A 17136-nucleotide genomic window follows, 5' to 3' on the forward strand; every position below is an offset into this window, starting at 1 on the left:
TATCACTCCATAAATACCACGGAATTAATGAAATAGACTTGCTCTAGCAGTAGTGAAATTCTAGTTGAGACTTATTAATTTTGTTTTCTCAAAAAGCAGTTTCAGGATGCAATTATTACCCAGTTACATTGATGGAAACAACGTGCCTTGAAAATAACACTGGTGCTTTGAAGATGAGTGCATTGGCCAATGGTGACTTTATTTTGACAAAGCATGTACTATGTAAAGCATTACAGAATTGGAGTTTGAACGTTCTTTAAAACTATCATTTGCATCGTTTTTGAAAAGTAGAGCTACATGAAAGGCTGTCTACTGTCAACCAGCAAAACATAGTAATGCAAAATAATATTTCCCAGCAAGAAAAGAAATATTCAAGACAAAAGATGAAAAGCACTTTCCTTTTAGCATTTCTGTTCCTCTCAAATATGTTGCTTTGATTGTAAAAATAAAGTGTGTTTAGCTACTATTTCAGAATTGGAGAGACTGGCAGATAGTGCAGATGAAAGAATCTCACTTCCAAACTTGGTACTCTCGAGTTAGAATATGATCATTTACTGAACATCCCTACAGGTCCCCCAAACTTTGATGTACAGTAACAAGCAAGCAGCAAGTCATAAGGATCATTTGCCCCCAAGGGAGAATAAATATAGAGGAAGGTTAGCTAAGTGAACTCCTGCCAGAAGCCACGAAGTGGGTAACTGGATAATAGACGACATTAGGAAACCTTACTGTGGGAGACCTTTCAGTTGTGTCGCTTGCATCCACCATTAGCGATGCTGCTGTAGACTCCAGATGAAAGGTCATGGATAGACAAGGGAAAATCAATAGGGATACAAGTTTAGAAGAAACGATTTCAAGCTGTAGTGCTATTTTACGGACATGTTTCGATACTGTGCTGTAACAATACAAGCAGACTAAGTACCAAAACAACAGCAGTTGAAAGCATGTCTGCCCAGCTACATGGAGGCAATCTGTTCATTAAAGAATCCCGTGGCTTTGCATTACAATGATAAATTAGGTACTCTTAGCAATTGAAATGCTTTATGTATTCAAAAGTGAAAAATAAGTTAATTTTGCAAACAGTGTGTGGGTCGACCTCGTGGGAAAACCCACTTCCCAGATGAAAATCTTTTTATCTGGTAAGTGAGAGCATTTATCTATATAAAAAAATGTAGGCTATGCATTATTATATGTAAATGTAATAGTTGTATTCAAGAGTGGATATTTTTACATTTTTAGAATGTGCAGATTCACTAAATCTATATACCATAAATAGCAATCTCTTGTGCCACTACTGTGAACCCAGGCCACTCCCCTTATGACCAGCGCTTGATGATTCACTGATTAGATAAATGTCACCCGCTCCATGTTGCAGCCTCGAACTGAATAGATACATTTTAATATTAACTGGCTAACAAACTAATACATAAAGGGAAGATTGCTAGTGAAATGCCTTTTTAGGAAATAGATAAAATTAAGAGCAAACTTATTTTGTACTGAGTGGATGTGTGAAGCCTTTTTCCACCCCTTCAGTAAATTCGGGCAAATTACAATTGTATTTTCAGCTTCTGTCAAGTTTTAAATGAAACAAATAAGTAACGTTGACGTAGCTAAAGTTCAATGCTTTTGATTTTACTTTTGACTTCTGCCTCTTCTTTTCAAAAAAGATTGTTTAAAAATATACATCTGCCTATCATTGAATTCAAAGGGTAAGGAGTCTCACTTAATTTGATGTGGTTTGCGGTTTAAAAGGCACATACTTTCACGTGTGCTACTTCCTTGACTTCATGACAAATCTGTACAAAATTGTTTACCTCTTAGGGTTATAAGGAAAAACACAAAATGCTTTTCTTGGCACTGACTAGGCCCATGACCAAAAGAATCAAGCAAAGCTGGTGTACAACGCAAGGTACTCTACAGCCTCATAAACAAAACATGTTTATATCTACTCTCAAAGAAACAAAGAGCTTAAAACAACCTTTGCTTTATTTCCCACTCCTCACCTCCACCTGAACTTTTATATTGTCTATCTGCCTCATTGATCTTTTGGAATTATACTCAGTATTTCAATAAATGTTGCTTCGAATGAGAAGGACTTTTTGTAGAATGCTCTCCTTTATTTATCAAGGTTTCTGCAACCTTGCACATGATTGTTGATGACACTTTGATATTTGAAGTATGAGACAGTAGCCAGCACGTAAAGCTTTGCATCACTAAGAACCATTTAAAACGTTTTGAAATTATTAGTCCATCAGTAACCAGTGAATTTACTGAGGAAAGATAGAGAACATTGGTCGACATGCTGTTTATGTGCTCGTGACCACGATAGGCATGTTAGTTTCTTCTAACGTATTTCGGGCAGTTGATTCCGATGCCAACAGACGATCCTTTATGTTTCTAAAATACATATTTTCACTTGCTTAGCTTAAAAAATGTATAACAAATGTTTAGGTTATTTCAAGTTTTTCCAACTTAGCTTCAGCAATCACAATTGTGGTACAATGCTTCTGGGTGTCCCCATCTCCATGGGGACTAGGGCATTAACAAATTGTCCAGAGGACCCCACCTCAGGACTGAAACCCTGTGGATGGGCATGTAACCTGTCCCCCCTTGCCAATGTCTTGGGGGGTGGGGTGGACTGCTGGCCTGTCTCCTCTACATCTACTGGTAGTGCGGCAGTGGAAGCTGCATTGCTTCTTCCTGTCTGTGGGGGCTGAAGAGAGATTGCAAACTCCTGCAGTGGCAGGAACAGAAACTAATGCTGACAGGTCGCATACCAACTGAAGAAGGACGAGGGGGCCAGCTGTGGCCGGGGGGTTCTTAGGTCTCCTTGTGGACCTATTCACCCACAAAAACGTGTGGGTGCCCCAGGTGGGACCACAGCAGCACAAACAAAAATCAAAAGCACGGTGCAAAGCTACTTGGTATAAAAACAAAAGGGAATCCCTGCTGCAAAATATGCTAATAATATGTTCACTCCTTGGGGGAAAGGAGCACCCCAGAATCCATTAGAGAGGTTCCAAAATTCAGATAGATCATTGGCTTTTGTGGTGCCCCATGAAGAGCAGGGGCACCACCAGAGGTTTCTTAATGTGTTTGTGGGGCTGCAGAAAATGCAACAGCCCCCTAGAGATGCCCTCCAAAACTGCCCTAAGTCTCTTATGGCATTATAACCCTGACCCCAAAAGAGGTTTTGCTTAATTTGTATAAGTTTCTCCAAGCCTGGGCTTTTGCACATGGGCTTGGTAGTTCAGGAAACTCCATAGGTGGGTCCTAGAGCAGTAGTTGCAGCTTGGTGAAAGAAAATGTAAGATTCTGAGGTGCATGTTTTCCTGTGCAGTACTTTATTGACAATGGCGATGGTTAATAGTGGAAGGTGTACAGTATAATGAAAGTTACTGAAGTTTAGTAATACCCCCATTCATTGGTGGTTGACTATATGTATTGCATGTTGATACTCTCCCTGTTGATTTCAAGTTGTGTTACAGTGGTCCTTTAGAACATGTTGCTACTTCTACTGTGTTATACGCAGTTGTGGTAACAACCTGACAAAGCCAATAGGCCGCAATGATTGATAATGACACCCCTTACATTATGATTTTGCATCCAGTATGGGGGAGTATTTTGGTTATAGGCTTCAGTGCATGTTAGGGTTGTAAAGTGATATGATGGTGCCACCAAATACATTTCCATCTACATATTTGTAAATTAATGTTTAGTATTTAGCAGAGTGTGTGTGTATTTGTGTAATAGTAGTTTTCGTTTTTTACAAGTAAAAACACTCATTGGACAATTATTAATTGAGTCTTGTGGTGTACCAGCAAGCTTTGATTATTAGCCCACACCACCTAATTAATCCTAGGCGACTTTGAGCAGCTCTACTTTGTTACAATGAGAGAGTCATGTGCTTCATTGAGATAGTTGGATCCCAGTAAAGAGAAACTTGGAGTCTTATTATTTGTGAAGGACTTCACTTCGGATAACCCAGTGTCTTACAGGCATGAATGATATTTTCTCTGAATTGAAAAATATTGCTGTCTGTGAAAGCAAACATCCTACTTGTTTTGGTCCTTATTAATAGGATAAACATGTTAGCCTTGAGATATGAACCACCACAATAGTCTGAAGCAAAGTAAGGTGGATTTGTAGAGCGCGATATCGAGGCACAAGCAGGACTGTCATTGATCAGAAAATGGGGGGCCTAGTTAAATGGCAAAGTGAGATTAAGATATTTGATAAAGGGGTTCACTAATCTATATGCCTCCCTTCTAATCAGACCCAGGCATTGCTTTCTCTCTTTAAGCGAACAGACTTAAAATTGATTTACTTATCCATCATAAAGAATAATTTAGAAGAAATATCTTCCCATACTAAATTCACCACAAAGTCCAGTTTACAGTTGTAATAAATGTGAGTGGCCATCTACCATAGCCCCAAGATAAATGTGTGTTTTTAATCAAACATAAATGGCCATGTTGAGGCCATTCGGTCACCCTTGTGTCCTGCTCATTTTAGCAGCGTGTCTTGCACAGGGTTACAAATATGGGGCCCATTCACAGACCTACCAATTCATATAAGTGGTTTAAGGCCCTAAAACAGTACACAGCATGAACACAAAGTTTGGAATTTAAGTAAGAAACAAGATATACCCTACAAAAATCTTTCCTCCTTCCTCTCTTTTTCCTTATGTCTCCTTGTCACCCACTTACTGACTCCGAAATACGATGAACATATTTTCTATGATCATAATAAGAGCAAACTTATTCAGCAATAATTCATCAAAGACGTCAATGTTTTCACACGCTGAAAGACATTTTTTTTAAAAGAAGTATAAGTTGAATTAGGCAGCTTTGAGTTATCAGACAGCTTTGTGTTGCATGAACTAGGAGCATGCTTTCTGTCTCCTGAGAGATTAGCATTGGAAACAAATTATACAGGTGAGTGAAATACAGTTAATCCTGCAGAAAATATGTTAACACTAGCAGCAGCATGCTGTCTGATCACACTGCAGTTCTGTAATTAGCAATTGGACTGTGCAAAGACATCGGGGATGTGTCTCTTCTGTTTCTTGTACTGACTTGTTTGTGATGCACATAACATACCTTCATCCATGAAGTTTGACAAAAGCTCTGCTCTTACTTTTCAGCGAGATGTCATTTTTTTTTCTTCATAAAGTTATATTTTGTACTCATTATGTTTTTCCATAGTGACAGGATTATTCACACAATACTGCAGAATGTTTAGGAGTTTTGTTTTATGTCTGTGTCTGTCCAACTCCCTGTATGGTTGTATGACTGAAAATTAAAGAAAACAAATAATCCAATAAGCTGTTTACAACCGACAAAGAACTGCAGTAATCTTTTCTCCTACCACATACCTTCCAGGAGTAACTCTCTAATCAGACAAATGAACGATGCCCTTTTCTGACTGCCACAAAATGCCTCCTAGTCATAAGTGTTTTTTTCTTGGCAATAGTGCTACGATGCAGTTAGAAGTGGAATTTGTTGAACAGATTCTTGCATCGAAATTAAGAGTGCCTAACACTCACCACTAACCTACATACGGCTAGAGTTGTGTGTCTTTATTAGTAAAGCAGATTCCTGCCTCTAGTTCCAGTTAAAGAATACCTGGGCCAGTTTGTAAAACTCATCACTCAAGCCAGGACTTGAATTATCTGAGGTGCCACACATGTCAGTCAGCATCATAGACTATGACGTTAGGTCATCAATATGTTTACATTTATCGTGTGCATTGTAGTGCTGTTTAGACTTGTTAGCTGCTAAAAAAATATGTAGGTCAAAAATGTATTAATTTCAGGTGGTTCTTTCATTGAGCAATCACTGGTTTATTAATTAACAACTGATAAATGGTGAATTATTGGAAGTGATTTAATCCTGCTGATGCTTACATGCTTCATTTTCTGCTGGTGCAGGTGATGATATTATTAGGATAATGTCTGATCCTTTTAAAAGCTCTCATGCACTTATGTTAACATAACTTATTTTAACATAGAAACATATAGTGAAATTAGAAAAAAACGATGAGAGTGAACGGATTTTAATTGCACTAGTGTGCACCTTTATTGGATGCACCAGAACAGACTGCAGTGTGGTCCAGATTGCATAGAAAGCACTTTAACCAACAATTGATGCACCCCACAGATTTAGCGCATGTGCAGAAGCAGAGAACCATGCACTGTCTTTCCAAAACACTCCTCCATACTTCACTGCTACCAGAGCCCCTGGGGCCCCCTTCTGAAGTGGTGAGTGTCTCTCGTTATTCTCTGGGTTTTTCAGTGCTTCTTCCCAAGGAGACCAGTTGGTGCATCCATGGCGGGCTTCCTTGACCTCTGTGCCTGTATCTGCAGTGCCTTGTGGGTGCACGAGCAACGGCGGTCCCTTAGGTGCATGGATTAGATAGTCCACCTGCGTGAATAAATTGATACCTGGTGCAGCTCTACATTTAATTTAAACCATTTGAACCCAGGTTCACAGTTGCACAGTGCAACCCTTTCATGCAAGCAACACACTTTAACAGACGAACAAGATGTAAAATCAAAGCCATTTGTTTTTCTTGGAATAAACTACGGAGTGTTCGTTGCATACATACCTCCTGCACAGTTACGACTATGTCAAAATCAATTGCTAGCCTGCTTGGTTCATTTTGAAATACGCTAAATGAGGCAATGGCATAGGTCTGATCATAGACATTAGGGTTCTGAGTTGTTTTGTCCTGCTTAAAGCAAATAGTTGTCTCTGATCAATGGGTTTATGTTCCTTTCTGAAAGATCGTTTCTTTTTTTCAGAACGGCCCACGTTCCTCAGGAGGCCAATTAACCAGGTCGTTCTTGAGGAGGAAGCAGTGGAATTTAGGTGTCAAGTCCAGGGGGACCCTCAGCCGACTGTGCGATGGAGAAAAGATGACGCGGATTTGCCAAGAGGGCGGTAAGAAGTTGGACTGACATTTCTCTTTAGTTACATTGTTAAAATGTGTTTTTAAACTTGGTGACTTATATACTACGTTTTTGCACCTTCTTATACTGAGTGTTTTTTATTGAGAAACTGTTCTGTTTAGCAACTGTTCTGTTTACAGAAGAGTTATCACCGCAGCTTAACATCTTTTGCACAAATGAAGATGTGATTACTGAAATCTGCATTGTATTGCTCTAGAAATAGAACAAGTTAAGGATATGAATTTCAGTGAGGGATGAGTGTAGAGTGTAGAGGGGGTCTCGTGAACACAGTGTAGAGGTGCAGGGGCCAGCTGTGGCTGTTTTCAAATAAATCACTCTGACTACTGCACATTTACTACCTCCAGAGCACTGGGGCTTCGCGAATAAATGGCAAAGCGTCAGGCAGCACTGATTGGAAACCCGGGGGGGGTGGGGCAGCTGATACCAGCATTCACGAGTACAGGGAGTCGAACTCCATAAGTACTCTCGCATGCCTTTGTGAGTCAGCCCAGAAACGCACAAGGAAATGTGCAAAGAGAACACAGTCTTTTGTATTTGAACCCCTGGTATATGAACATTCCAGCGTTAGAAGTTTTTGGGCCAATTCACGAAGGCATGTAAGAGCACATAAAAAAGTACTACAGAAGTACTGCGTTATGCTCTCCAAAATGCCATTGTGAATGAGCCCCTTAGAGTAGTGTTTGCTACCCCCTGTTTGTATATTTTGTATTTCAAATATTCTGCATAACACAACTCAGTACCCTTTTCACTCTAATGGCAATTATTTCTCATCCTTCATCACATTTTCTTAAGTACCCCACCTCTGTCTAAATAAACCACTCTTCAACGTAGAACTTCTCTGTCGACTTCCCTCATTGTGATTTTAAAATCTACATTTATGTCCAAAACTGTTTTACCCCTCTGTTATCTGTGCTAATAGGGAGGAAATCACAAGCAAAGAAAAATAACACCCACCAAAAAAAAATTCTAAAAAGCATACATTCATTGTAAAATCAAGCTTTCGAAACAAATGGAGACCTGGTCTATGTGTGAGTAGTGACATTTACCAGAAGATTATGCATTCCTATGCCTTTGAATTCTAGACCAAAATCAGTTTAACATTAGTAACTAAATTATTTTGTATATAAAAATAGACATGTACAAAAATGCCAGGATACTTTTACCATCTGGATGGTGATGAAGCAAAATATATTTAAAACAAAGGATCTTTACTTAGAACAACAAGTTACAAAATACCACAGTTCTAGTAGTCTTCAATTTTAGGTCTGCGGTGTGACTAAAATAGCCTCTGTACTGCCAGCATTTAACATACTCATTTGTACTATGCTATGTATTTACCACATATGTGTAGTGATCCTTAAACAGTTAGGATCTGATTAAAAATAACAATTTTGAATACTAAATGAAGTGTATTTTTAAATTGTGTGTGTGTGGGTGCACACGTGTGTTTGAATGAGCTATATGACATATCCTCGGCTGCAATGTTAAATAAATAGGAATAGAGTTTGTGCAGTGCTTCGTGTTCTTAAAATTCTGAGCCAAGTGTAAGAGGACAGCTGCACTGCTTGTAATTACAGAGCATTAATTTTTTTTCCCTCTGGGTTAGTGAAGAGATGTTCAATTACAAGTTGAAATTTATGACACATTATAATAAGTATTTGAATCCTTCACATAGTAGAAGTCTGAACTGGCTGCTCTCCAGCAGAAATGTGACTCTGGTGTAGCTCATATCTTCAGTTACCTTGAAATCAATCCACAATTGTCAGTATGTATTGCTTGTGCATGCACTCAAGCCTCAAACATCTGGCTTTCCTCTGTAATGACATCCTCAATAAAATTGCAACCTTGAAGTGTAAGTTTCACTTACAGACACATTCAGATGAGGTGAATAGTTAGAGGAGGAATTAGAAATGTCCACCGCACCAGTTATAGGACGTTCTGTCTTAAAAATAGGTGTTTTCCTCAGCACCTATAATATATATAATTTGTATTATATATAGAATTTTCTCAAATCTCTCAATATAGTAGTGACATTTAAGAGACATTCGTTAAACACTGTAAACAGTATGAGGAGACAAAACATTTTAAAAATATGTGCTTTATGGCCATTTTGCAATGCGACCCATGTTGACTTCATGGAACCGTTATAGTGCAGTATAATTTTACCATGCTACAACTGTTCTTTTTATTGTCAGGTGTACCACATATGAATACTTTCAATACAATTATTGAAATAAATAATTTACTGGAGAAAACATCACTGTAAGATCTTCAGACACAAACGTCACAATTATACTAGTATACTCTGACTTTATCGCTATTTGAGAACACAAACATACATGTGACCTGCATTGCACAAGCCTCGTTGCAAAGCAATAGAACACTGTACATGTTAAGGTTCTAGAGTATGTAGTGCAAATGAAGGCTGAAAGGGGAGGAGTCAAGCAGTGATTCTGCATAAAGGGGTGAGGTTTAAAGTAAATGGGTGGTTGTGCTGGTGTCAAGCAAGTGAATAGGATCGGGCAGTGATGATAGTTACAAGTAGAAGAGGGGTTGAGGTGGATAGGGATAAGAAAAGGAATATTCAGCAATGTTCTGGCATCCTCATATTATTTTTTGTTCTTTTTACTTTCATTATAAATTCAAATCTCCACTGATTTATCCAGTTTCTAATTTAAATTACTTCCAAACTTCAAAAGAGTATGCATTTTTGGGAACAAATGGTGTCCAGTTTTAAGATCAAATCATACGATTAGCAAATAGCTTTCTGCAAATATTTGTAATTTAGTGGCATATTGAATTGCCGTCTGGTTTATAATGAAATGACTGGGTCTCACATTTTGAATTAAGGAGATCATGATGTACACACACCAGCAGTAGAAGAAGCACACACTCATTGACTTAACTACAAATCAATGGTTTTTATATAGCAAAAATATATTTTCTTAATTTATTTCTAGAACCACAAGATTCAAGTTGAAGGTAAGTACTTCAATTGATTCATATTTCACACATATATCAATAGTACTTTGTTTGAAATCGATAAGTTATACAGTTTTTGAAATATTGGCAATTATCTGTGTTAAAAGTTGACACTGCAATTTTCAGAAACAGTTCCTGGGGGAAGAAAAATTAGTACAATTTACAGGTAAGTACTTGACTTACAGTTCCAGTCTCCGGGGGTTAGGAAGTCCACAGGTTGGGGTCCAAGTTAACCCCAAACACTAACCATCAGCAACAAGGTGTCGGCCGGTTGCCGAAGTCAAAGTTGAGGCAAATTTATCATGGGCTCCTCAGAATCAAGCCTGCCTGCAGGTAAGTACCCGTGGCAGACTTAGGGAGTTTAGAGAAGCACTGGGGGGACCAGAAGTAGACACCAAACACACACCCTCAGTGGCACAGGGGTGGCCGGGTGCAGGGTGCAAACAAAGCGTCCGGTTTCCAATGCTGGTTTATGAGGGGACCCCGGGCATCACACAGATGCTGCAGGCGAGGTCCATGGGGCTGGCTTAGACAAATTACAGGCTGGACAGGGAGGGCCCACCTGCTGAATGTAGCTGCATGGGAGGTCGGGTTCCCCAAGGCCTGGGGGGCTGCAGGTTCAGTGGTCTTTTAGGCATTGGATATCTTCGTCCAGAGCTTTCTCGGTCAGGGGGGTCCTCAGGATTCCCTCTGCAGGTGTCATCCTGGAGGGTTGGAGAGGTCATCCCAGGGCGGGCACTTGCTCACAATCACCTGGGTACTCTCTCTAGCTGGTTGGGCCATCTAGTCACCGGCCAAAGGCGTCGGGTGCATGGTGGTCATGACTCATAGATCCGGGGAGGCTCTGGAGTCCCTTGGTAGTTGATTCTTTGTGGACAGGGCCGCTGTCTTTGGGTGCTCTCAGTCCTCTCTGGTGCAGTGCAGTCCTATGGAGCTTGCCAGAGGTCGCTGGTCCCGCTGGATGCATTGCTTTCTTTGTGCAGGTTCCCAGAAGAAGGAGACAGGCCATTAGGGCTGAGTACAAGTCAGTTTGGGTCGTCCTTCTTCTCTGCTGGGGTTTCAGCGATGTAGTCTTTCTTCTTCTTGTGAGGTTGCCAGGACTCTGATGACTTGGGCTCAGGGGGCCCTTAAATCTTGGATTTAGGGGTGTTACAGAGGTCAGAGGGCTTGGCATTTCAATGGCTATTTTCCCTGAGGTTGGCTACACCCTTCTTATGTCCACTCCCTTTGGGGAGAGGGACACAAACCTAATCCTATTGGTCCCTGTCCTCTAAACCAAGATGGAGGATTCTGCTGGGAGGGGGATCACCTCTGTTCTGGACACCTTAGGGGTGGTCCTAGCTGGGGTGGTCACTCCCCCCTTTTTTCCCTAAATTTTCTGCCGGACTTGCCGCCAAAAGTGGGGCTTTGTCCGGGGGTGGGCAACTCCGCTGGCTGGAGTGTACTGGGCCACTGTAACCCGAGGTTTGAGCCTTTGAGGTTCACCGCCAGATGTTCCAGTTCCTGCAGGGTTGAGGTGTGAAGCACCTCCACCCAGGACAGGCTTTGTTTCTGGCCACAGAGAGTCAAAGGCTCTCACTCCATGTTGTCAGAAACTTGGACCCTCTGGGTGCATTTTTCAATAAATCCCACACTGATATCAGTGTGGGTTTATTGTGCTGAGAAGTTTGAATCCCCATTATTCAGCAAAGCCATTATGGAGCTGTGGAGTTTGTAATGACAAACTCCCAGACCATATACTCAATATAGCTATACTGCACTTACAATGCCTAATAATAGACTTAGATACTGTAGGGGCATATTGCTCATGAAAGCTGTGCCCTCACCTGTGGTACAGTGCCCTCTGCCTTAGGGCTGTAAGGTCTGCTAGAGGGGTGACTTACCTATGCCACAGGCAGTGGTTTGAGGACATGGGACCCTGAGAGGGGTGCCATGTCGACTTTGCCTTTTTCTCCCCACCAACACACACAAGCTGAAAGGGCAGTATGCATGTGCTTGGTGAGGGGTCCCCCAGGGTGGCATAATACATGCTGCACCCCTTTGGGACCTTCCCTGGCCACAGGGCCCTTGGTACAATGGGTAGCTTTTACAAGGTAACTAACTGTGTGCCATGGGTGTGCCTATTGTGGAAACAAAGGTACAGATGTTGGTAAAGAACAGTGGTGTTGGGGCCTGGTGAGCAGGATCCCAGCACACTTTCAATCAAAGTTGGCATAAATGTCAGGCAAAACATGGGTGGGGGGTAACCATGCCAACAGTGGTATTTTCCTACATATATTTTTCCTTCAAAATAAGGTTGCCTTTTCTAAATCCGTAGTTTGAACCAATAATGGATTGTGTGGCTAAAAAGACACAACAAAACATGTACATATACATTTATTTAAAACAAAAAGGAAATTACCCTTTTCAAACAGTTGCTTCTGGTTCTGAAACCTTAACTATGCATAACTATGTAATATAGTTTCATAATTTTTTACTTCTTCCCATGTCAGTCTGTTTTTCAAGCTGATTCATTCAATTTCAGAGAGGGGAGTAATAGGTGATATGCTGCTTTAGATGGCCATTCATAAATGAACTGTTAAATCTTGTCAGTCCTTATCACTCAATTAATAATTGGTGTCATACAAGGAGATGAATTCCTAACTAGAATATTGGCTGTTTCCTAGCTTCCTGTTGCATTGCCACGAAGAAATGTTGCAATATTATATATTTACATCTCTGGGACAGCATTTAACTATGTCCTCTGCTTATGACTGCAATTTGAAGTCGCAAATGACCTTTATATGAAAAATGAGTAAAATAACAGTGTAGTAGTGTGCTATGCTTGAATTTATGTTAGACCACACTGTAAAAGAATGCATTTTAACATGAGCTGAAAAGTAATTAATCAGCCACATATATAAACCTGAAATGCAGATATATATTTGTACAACTTGTTTTGCATTATTGTTTACTAACACTGTTAAGCGTAGGAGGTAGTAGTGATCAATATTTTGAATATACTGATCACATACAATTCTGTATACATTTTTATCATGACATCATTACTGCTTTTGTCCTAATTCTATCATCAAGCAGAGATTAGTATTCTTTGTAGACAGTGTAGGAGAAGCATCTATATTTTCATAATCGCATGCCCTAGAGAAACGGACCATAAATGAGTTTTCATATGACATGAATGATCCTTTATCCATTTGGGTATGTGATCGCCATTGTCATGGTAATTTGCGTATCATAAAAAAGTAAATAGATTATGTAGGGTTAACAGTGTCACAGAATTTATTATCAATGGTTAATGCTCTTTTCATTTTTCACAATTTGAGACATAGGTGCTAAATGCCTACTTTTTTCAGCCCTGTCAAGCACCCTTAGGAAGTCATCATCTAAAAAAATGTGACTAAAGAAGCCCTTTATGCCATTGTGAAGAAACCTAAAAGTAGTTCTATTTGTGTTTTCCAGGGCTATAATTAAAGTCAGAGAATCTGCAATGGTTTGATGACTAGTAGAATGAAACAGTGCTTTATAAATACCAATACTTGAGGGGATATGTGTATTTATGAAATAAGTGTAATCACTTATATAGAGTAGGGTTTTAAGTGAGGCAAACAAACCTAATGAAAAGGTCAATTATTCTGGGAAGGAAGTAGTGTCAACTAACACATCAAGTCTGGATGATATTTATCAAATTAAAGGAAGTATGCAGTACCGTACTAACCAGAAGATCAATCATGACAACATAGTCACAAAGAATATAGTAATTCAAATACCCTTCATGTGACTTGGAGAGACTTGGTTAGTTGGCTGTCTATCAGTTAACCCTGTTTAAGTTGAAGAATCTATTGGTAATTACCACTATATATTTTCTAAGTAGCACTGTACATCTGGTGTTTGGTGCATGTAAGAGATCAGCTCTTAAAATATTACTAGCTGACATCCATTTCAGTCTAGCAAATTGGTGGTATTAATGTGGCCAAGGCATTGTTTAGAAAGCTTTGGAGAAGTATTAATGATTTGCGCCGTACACTGATGATATGAAAGGTATCCTTCAGAGGTACTGTTTCCCAGAGATATCACTGAGACATTCACAAACAGGCAAAGTGTAACACAAGTATTTGGGTTGAAGTGAACTTAGCACTTTCATGTATTGTTGCTCTCAGTCCTTTTTTATGAAGGGGCAAAGCTCTGGATAAGTGCACGTAGCTGGCACAAACTTCAGAAAACAAAAGCAACTGCTTGCTGTCTGATACAAACAGTGTAATAAAGGTAAAATTTGCCTTGTTACAGATAAGGGCTGTAGCTGTGTGGGAAGCACCATTGATGAAAGAGTCTGAGATCCAAACTAGACACCATGTAGATCTTATCAATTACTAATATGTATGACTAGCAAACCACTTGAACAAGAGTGAACTGCCAGCTGTGTTTCCTTTCAAAACCGATCTAGGAACTTCATTCATGTGGATGCTTATTTTGAGCTTGGTTTTCCATTCTTCTGATTCTTTAATTTATCCTTCATGTTTGTAATCCCCCCACAACTGTCATGGTATAGAGACTCTGTGAGAATGTGCCTTGTTTTGTGTGGTCAACCCCATTCCTTGGGAAGCAATGCTCCTGTTGTTTTACTTTGTGCACTGGAACACTGCTAATCAGACCCATTCATGTGATTTGACCCCTAAAATATGATTACATTGGTAACTCCTAAATGGCTTTTTTAACATTCCTGTGAAGCCATACTATACGGTACAGAAACACATCTATGGCACTGAAAATTAAATGTCACCTGTGGACTGCTGCAGTTATTGTTCCATACACTAGTGTGACAAGGCAAACATGACTTCAAGCCTACCACTGTAGCCTGATGGGTGCATTTTAAACCTGCTGCTATTCCTGTCAATATAATCCCTTTTGGCAAGGTAAAAACCTTCCTTTTAAATTTTAATAGTTCACCCTTATGTTTGCCTGTTGCCCACAGGGTTTGAAGAATAGTATTTAAAAGCAGGGTGCTAGAAATTGGGTCTCTAGTTGACAGAGGTATGCATCTTGTCCAAGTAGGGACCACAATCCTATTTAGGGTAAGTCACAACACAACCTAAATTATCCTGTGCTTACCCTCTAGTAGCTTGGCACAGAACAGGCAGGCTTAACTTAGAATGCAATGTGTTAAGTATTTGTTCAATAACTCATACAATAGCACAGTGGAAACACCGCCAAAAAGACCTCACACCAAGTTAGAAAAATAAATGGTGATTTTATGAATAAAGATCAGAACAACAAAACTCCAATGTTTAGAAGTGGAGATATGAATTTTAAGAATAAGAAAAAATGCAAAATTAAGCTTAGAAACAAAGTGCTTTTAGGGGTTACTTTAGGTTACACTTGACCAGGGCAAAGTCAAAGTATGGGCCGACCACAATGGCTGTAGTGAGCACCCATGAAGGCCCCTGAGAACAAAGTACCTTTCCTGGTCGCAGCAGTGAGGTGTGTGGCGAGATGCGTCAATCGGGGCCTCACAGGGATGGCGATGCATTGATCTGTCTCACGCAATGATAGCGTTATGTCAATTCCTGAGACAAGTGATGGAGCTGAGATGTTTGGTTCAGAAGTGCTATGTGCTGGGTTTTCTCATGTATTCAAGGGATGCGTCGATCTCTGTAGACTTCTGCAGCAGTAAAGCGTGGTTTCAATGTGTTGGACTCTCAAGATACTGTGGTTGGTCTGAGAGCGATGCACCTGTTTTATTCCTGCAACTGGGTAAGTGCGCCGGTTATGCTACACATAGACAGGAGCAAGGATAGAGACTTTGATGTCCTTGAGTCTCAAGAAACAAAAGGCAAGTCAGCAAGCTCTTGAAGATCACATGTGGTGCAAGGCAGGGTTCAACTCTTCCTCAGTAGGGTCAGAGAACAGCAGGCAGCAAGGCAGTCCTTCCAGGTCAGCAATTCAACAGAGTAACAGTCCTTGTTGCAGCCAGAAGCTCTTCTGACTGTATTCAGTTGTAGGTCTTCCAAGATCTTCCAACAGATGGAAGCACTGCTAAGATCTGGAACATCCTCCCCTCCCACGCACACCCTCCTTGACTTCAGGAGAAAGCTCAAGTCATGGCTGTTTGAGGAGTAGCTATTGGTTCACAGCGATGTCTCTCAGCGTCTGGATACCACCCGGGGTGATAAGCCGTGCTTTAGAAACCTAATAATTGATTGATTGATAGGCCCCGAAGTGTCTGCTTTGGTGGGATCAGAGACCCAGTACTTATACCAAAATGTTCCTTTGAAGTGGGGAAGACTTCAAAGAGTGGCTTTGAAGTGCACAAATGTCCCTTTCAACCCATTCCTGTGGGGGGTAATCAGTTTTAAAGTGTGTTAGCCTCTTCCTGCCAGAAGGGGCCATCAAAATGCAGATGTATGTAGATGGGTACTCAGCTACACCTAGCCTTCCTCTGTTTGTGGCTGTCTGGAGAGAATGTACAAAGTACAGCTATACTTTGTACATTCTCTCCAGACAGCCACAAACAGAGGAAGGCTAGGTGTAGCTGAGTACCCATCTACATACATCTGCATTTTGTAGCCCAGCTGTGTATTGGAGACAGACTGTAAGGCACACTGAACAGTAAGAACATAGAAATGTCCACTTTCCAAAAGTGACATTTATAGTAGTAATGTTAAATCCGTTTTTAGAAGATTTATAATTACCATTCCAAAGATATATGAAACATGATGCAGCTACACCTTTCTGAAAAGGAATTACAGCTTAAAAGTGTATTAAGGAATTCCCGATGCTATCCTATGAGAGGAGTAAACCCCACAGTAGTGAAAAACTACTCTGGGAGTTTTTCACTACCAGGATATATAAAACTTAAAAGTAAGTCATACCTTTTAGTTGCATAGCACCCTGTCTCTTTGGCCACCTATGGCCTACTTTAGGGGTGACTTATATGTAATATAAGGGTGGTTTAAGGCTTGGCAAGGGGTCTTAAATGCCAAATCGAAGTGGCAGTAAAACTACACACACAGGCTCTGCAATGGCAGGCCTGAGAGATGGTTATGGGGCTACTAGTGTGGGTGGCACAACCAGTGCTTCAGGCCCACTATTAGCATTTAATTTACAGGTCCTGGGAGCATGTAGTGCACTTTACTAGGGACTTACAAGTACATTAAATATGCCAATTGGGTATGAGCCAGTATTAC

The 17136-nt window shown here is 40.4% G+C and overlaps 1 protein-coding gene across 14 annotated transcripts in view; it reads left to right on the forward strand.

Moving 5' to 3' along the window:
- ROBO2 (roundabout guidance receptor 2) overlaps window positions 1–17136 on the forward strand; it is a 709977-nt gene that overhangs the window by 483852 nt on the left and 208989 nt on the right. For all 14 annotated transcript variants that reach the window (XM_069204134.1, XM_069204124.1, XM_069204131.1 and 11 more), the window contains exon 5: window positions 6806–6944. In XM_069204134.1, the coding sequence (XP_069060235.1) occupies window positions 6806–6944 (139 nt within the window). The remainder of the gene's footprint in view (window positions 1–6805; window positions 6945–17136) is intronic.

The sequence above is a fragment of the Pleurodeles waltl genome, chromosome 8 (genome assembly GCF_031143425.1).
Source record: "Pleurodeles waltl isolate 20211129_DDA chromosome 8, aPleWal1.hap1.20221129, whole genome shotgun sequence".
Lineage (NCBI taxonomy): Eukaryota > Metazoa > Chordata > Amphibia > Caudata > Salamandridae > Pleurodeles > Pleurodeles waltl.